This window comes from Python bivittatus, unplaced genomic scaffold (genome assembly GCF_059951505.1).
Source record: "Python bivittatus isolate LINGU-HERP-01145 unplaced genomic scaffold, Pbiv_v1 ctg000480_np1212, whole genome shotgun sequence".
Lineage (NCBI taxonomy): Eukaryota > Metazoa > Chordata > Lepidosauria > Squamata > Pythonidae > Python > Python bivittatus.
Window position 1 is genome coordinate 52,560,984 of NW_028277075.1, and position 6,072 is coordinate 52,567,055.

At 37.0% G+C, this 6,072-nt stretch overlaps 1 protein-coding gene across 1 annotated transcript; it reads left to right on the forward strand.

Moving 5' to 3' along the window:
• The first annotated feature begins 1,471 nt into the window (after positions 1–1,471).
• PTH (parathyroid hormone) lies at positions 1,472–2,641 on the forward strand. Its single transcript, XM_007439525.1, has 2 exons — positions 1,472–1,557; positions 2,389–2,641. Exons 1-2 carry the CDS (start codon positions 1,472–1,474, stop codon positions 2,639–2,641), a joined length of 339 nt encoding a protein of 112 aa, XP_007439587.1.
• The last annotated feature ends 3,431 nt before the right edge of the window (positions 2,642–6,072 follow it).

Here is a 6,072-nt window from a genome sequence, read left to right on the forward strand (position 1 = left end):
ATCTGTGCCAATGTAGAGAAGCCCATCAGAGCAAATTAGGATATACATAGCAGGGATTTGGGGAAGAGAAAGTCCCATGACCTGAGTGAAAGACTGCTTGAATCACATTTGTTATTGTTCAAATATGAATATAAAAATAGGCCTGGTGGATCAAGCCAAGGCCTATTCTAGTCCAGCGTTTTGCTCCTCACAGTGATGAACCAGATGCCTGTAGGGTATATGATCCTAGGAGATGGAGATGTACCCTTCTCCTACCTTTGTTCCCTTGCAACTGATATTTGAAGGCATATTCCTTCCCCCCCCCCTCAAAATTGAAGGTAACATTGCATCATCAAGATTTATCAAGAGCTATTAGACATATCATCCATGAATTCATCCAACTCCCTTTTAGAGCCTTCCAAATGGCCATCGGGACTTCTGAGTTAATTATGCATTGTGTGAAATACTTTCTTTTGTCAGTTTTAAATCTCTTTCTGATTGGGGATGACCTCTGATCCTAATGATTTCAGAGAGAGAGGAAAAATTCTCCTTGTCTTCTTTCTCCATCCCATGCATGATTCTGCACACTCTGCTCATGTTCCCCCTCAATCTCCTTTTTATTAGATGAGACATTCTAGGCTTTTCTCATAAGGAAGGTATTCAAGCCCTCTGATAATTTTGGTTGACCATTTCTTCTCTTTTTCCAACTCTATTATATCCTTTTCCAAATTTAGTGAACAGAAGTCTACACAGTATTGCAAAGTTATTATTAATAGATTTATATCCCATCTTTATTTTGTACAACATAAAGCAATGTCCTGCCTCCTATTTTCCCCATAACAACCCCATGGGATGATGTGGGCTGAGAGAACAACTGGCCCAAAGTCACCCAGCCAGCTTCCATGCCTATAGGAGGACTAGGGCTCAGTCTCCCAGTTTCTAGTCTAGCATCTTAACCATATGCCAAACTGGCTCTCAGAAATGGACTTAATAATGGAATAGAGATAATTTTCTAGACGGTGGTCCTTGTCATACTTGCTGCACTTCCAAATCCATTTGGATGGGGTGGTATTGCGTGTTACTACTAAATTACTAAACCAGTTAAAAGGACTTCATATCTACTTAACGTGGAAATTACAGGAGGTAAACAGGAAAGGACCGTTCTTTGATATGGAATAGGAATATGAGTAAGAACCATTTATACTGTCTGGATCAATCTAAATTATTGGTAACAATACAAATACTGTACATTGTTATGTTTTAAAAAAAAGACAGAGGCACTAAGGCAGGGAAATCTAAAAGCTTAGTAAATGTAAGACAAACATTTGTGACTAATTTGACTCCTGATTCTATCCTTTCTTCAAACTGCATGAAGAAACATGATTCCCCTTTTATAAATAATTTTCCACCATTTCTGTGATTATTTTGATAATTATACTGTTCACAATAATTTCATCCATGAAAATATACATTGACTTTTCTTTCAGTTAATATGACTTCAGCCAGGGAAATGACTAAATCTGCATTCATTTTATATGCGATCTGTTTCTTCATAAATTCTGATGGAAAAGCTGTGATGTAAGTATATTACTAAGCCATATCTTTTCTGGGAGACTGACAAATGTCAATAAGCAACAAAAACAGAGTTTGATCTCTGGTGTTCAGTTACAGCAGTTAATTTACTTAGCGCTATTTTTCACCTTTAAAGCCCTTTATGGTGTAGTACTGGACACAATTTTGCCAGAATCATATGTGCTTGTCTAGGCCTACCACCCAGTGTCTTTGCTAAAAAACTTTCCTTATGAAAAGTGGAAGGGTGGGGTGGACAGCAGGCCATCTCCATCATAGGCCTCAAGCTCTTAAGTATGCTCTCCTAGAGGTACTATGGCCCCGTCTTTATATCCCATAAGGCACTTAAAACTGTACTCTTTCAACATGTGTTCAGCTCAAAGTATTCTTGAGCATGTAAATATATTGCTCTTTTTATTTACTATTGTTTCTATTTTGCTTTGTGTTCATTGGCCAAAGTCTTGATTGGGCCACCGTGTAAGTAAATAAGTAAATAAACAGCATTCTGAGTCCCACAGTGACCCATCAGATAGATACATTCTGAAAGTTCATATAGAAATGAAATAGCTGTCCTGTTATTTTTCCCTAGCAGCTAGTATTTTAAGCATGTTGCTTGCAGAATTACCACTTTTCATCTGTTGAATAACTTTAAGTGATTTTTCAGAAAACTTTTCCATTCTGTTAAGAACTGAATCCCCCTCTCCCATCAAACCTATCAGTTTTCTGAACTTAAAAAAACACACAACTAATTACACATACAGTGTAACTATGCGGAACTAAAGATCAGTTTACCACTCTATGAGGTTATTTTTTGTCTTGTCTCCTCTTTCTTCATTACAGGAAGAGATCTGTAAGTGAAGTGCAGATTATGCATGACTTGGGGGAACATCTACATTCTGCAGACAGGCAAAACTGGCTCCTTGAGAAACTGCAAACTGTGCATCATGAGCCTGAGGCTATTGAAGAAACTAAGCCCCGTGAAGTGAGGAGTTGGAGACTGCACCCTGATCACGTGAAGCCAAAGATGCAGAAGAAACCAAAGGCTTGGAACAAAGGTTATAAAGATATCACCTTCAAAACCAAACCACAGTGAAAGTATCATAGTTCTCTTTCCAACTCAGTAGTAGTGAGCAATTAGGGCATTTTATTTATTATTTATAAAACAACGATGTCTAAGAGGATATCTGCATAATGTTCCTTGTTGGAAACTGGATGTACTTATTCTGTGCATTTTATTTTCATTGCCAATAGTCAGTGGATCCCTTGTCCTACACTGTTTCTTCAGTTGTCTATGTAACTTACAGGATGAATTGTGAGATCACATTGAGTAGTCTACATTACTAGCTGTTGGGGTTTCTGAAGGCTACATGAGAAAGGCCTTTTCCTGGTGAATTTTTTATTGCTTTGGATGCTTCATTTCCAGATTTAGCATATTAACACATCATCGTAATAAAGGAATTCTGGTAAAAGTAATAAATAGATTCTGGTAATGCTATTTAGGTTGATCTCCAGAAGTTGACAGTACTAGAAAGATACGGTTCTAGTAGGAGCAACTGGGAACTTGTCCTTGGAGTTGCCTTAGGCTAAATGCCTTAGCCACTTTTAAAATCCTAATCCTCACATAATGAAAATAATTTAAGGGTTAGATTCAAATACCTATTTTATCTCATGGGAACATGTTATTTCATAATATTGAAATCTGAAACACCACTTGGATATGGAGGAACATGCAGTGGTACATGCATATTTCTTCATACTTTTACATTAGAAATTACAATTACTTCTCCAGCAATGACATGATTGGGTAGCCCCTGATCATCCAAACAACCAGTTGCACAATCCTATAAAAGAACTTTAAAGTAACATGCTTGGAATCTGATACCTTAATCTTGAATGTATTTCCCTAGAAGGCAATTTGTGTCAAGAAAAAACAATTGTATAACTCTATGCAGAATCATAGCTTGGAGTTGTGATCCTACACATAATCATTTGGTAGCTGTCTCACATAAGTTAGTGGAACTTACTGTGGAATGTGGAATGCATGGGCTAAAGCACACAAAGAGCCATAAAACGTGCTGGTCACTGCATCCATTCCAGATGAAATATGCTAGCTTTTTTAACATCAGAATCATACTCTATATTGGTTTATCCAATATGGTCTCTCCTATCTTTTTCTTAGATTTGGCATCTCAGACATTCTACAAAAGTTGGTTAATAAATGATAAATAATAATGTAAAAATATGTTCACCATTTTTAGTCTAGAAGTGAATGTGGGAATAATAATCTGATAATCATTATGCTGGATGTGCAGTTGATGTTCTGGCTTCTTAAAAGTCTCTGGGAAAGCTTTTAACTGAGACTCAGAATATTGTTTTGTATCTTTACTGACCAGATCTTGCAAAGAGGCATTACTCTAATACAGACCCTTGAACCTGCAGAGATCTACATTGTATTCAGTAGCATTCCATGTGGGAACAGGGTTCAGAGATGAGATATTGTGTGTTTATGGAAGCAAGACTTTTAAAATGCACCTTTTATTTATTCTTTTGCTGTATGTTCACATCTACCTTACACAAATTCAGTTTAATTCCTTTATATCTGTATCTTGCTAATGCCTTGTCAAATAAATGGACCAAAAGCTGTTGGACAGTAGTAGTTGAAAAGCACAACTCTTCAGTATTTCTGTCATTATTTATATGATCCATCTTCTAATACAGGATAATGAAATAATTTAGTTGAATTCAGAATAAATCCCTATACATCTAACTAAAAACACTAACAAAATCCTATCGCTATTTGCCTATGACATACCGAACCACAAACAATCCAGGATTTGGCCCAATGTGCTCTGTAAACATGGCCTGTTAGTTAATGAATGATTCAGTGTATGGAAACCCAGAAAATTGGGTTAATTCAGTAAAACATTATTAATCATGTGTATGTATGGTGTATGAATGTAGTCACTGTGCCATTCAAACTAGAAATTTTGGTTCCTGTTTACTCTGTGATCTACAACAGACTTTATGGACAGCATTTAGCAAAAAAGATATCTAATATGGGAGTGTTTAAGATTGGACACCAGGGAGATACAAAACCCAGTTAAAAGGTGTCCAGGAGTGGGCTGTAGGAAGTGCGCTACACAAATGTAATCATAGAAAGATTATATAAAACACTATGATCAGAAATACTTCTATCTTATTATTTGGGCCACTAGAGGGAGTTATAAAAACTCAAAAAGTAAAGTGTTCTCTCAAATATTTTATTTCTACTTCAGCAAGTAGATCAAATGGCTGGACTTAGGCAAGAGAAAGTAGCTGGCTTGATCTGAAGGAAACTGGTCAGCAGTGACACAGTGGAAAAATCTGTATTTCAAAAAGTACTTCCTCTTAAATTTAATCACACCCAAATTCAGATTCAAAGTTGGCAAAGCAATTTCTAAACAGAATATTTATGCATTTATTACATTTATTGACCAATTTTGTACTGAAGAACCCAAGACAGTTTGTAGTTGAAAAGAATGGTTGGGTTCATGGAACACACAGTTCTGAAATGTGGTTGTCTAGTTTGTTTGTGGTTGTGTTTGCATGAAACTTGCCCCTCAGGTAAATCATTGAGTGCATCATCTTCACTTGTTCTTGCGCTTCCCCCAACCTAGAACAGATTGTTAATTTAAGTTTACTGTCACCCACTGGGGGAGATGGGCAGCATCTAAATTTAATAAATTTATATGCTGCCCATCTTAAATTTAATAAATAAGTTATTGTAACATTTTTCTAGAGCCTCTGAATAGAGGCATGGCTAAAGCAACCCTGCCAATTGACTGCCCTGTCCCTCTCCTCCTTCCTCCATGAGTGTGCTGGAGAGTAAAATGGGCTAAAAAGCCTTGTCGCACTTCAGATGTAGTAGCTCCAACCTGATAAGGGGCCCTTGGCTTTGTATCATTTTGTAGTGTCTGAAAAACAGCAGAAAAATGATTGCCTGACAAGTTTCAAAAATACTGTGTTCAAGATAGCTGCTCCTGATATAGCTGTGGTAGCTCTGGGATATTTCAAGGACCAATTCACCAAATATGCTTAACAATTTCATTTAAAGGTTCAGAATGTTATCCAAATCTGGAAACATGATTAATTTCTGGATCAGGCCACAAATACCCTCAAATAATCCCAGGCTGTTAATTACCTAATGGAGTGAGGCCTTGTTGTATAAAGGTCTTGAGACAAACAGCCCAGTTGGCACAGGGTTACCTCAAGCACTGTACTGTGGTTTTATTTTGAATTTTAACAGCATTAAGGTAAAATGGGGACAGAAGCAAGCAGTTCCATCTTGGTAGGCCCGACTTTGATTTCAAGACTCTTTTAAACCAATTTAAAAGAAAACAAACACTAGGAACTATGATTGTAGCTGCAAAGACAGGTAGGCTACTACACAACCTAGCTACACATAACCTGTGAAGCAAAATAAAACGATAATACAATATGGAGGCCGTGGTGCTCTCTAAGCTTGGCTGTTTGCTTGCAGATGTT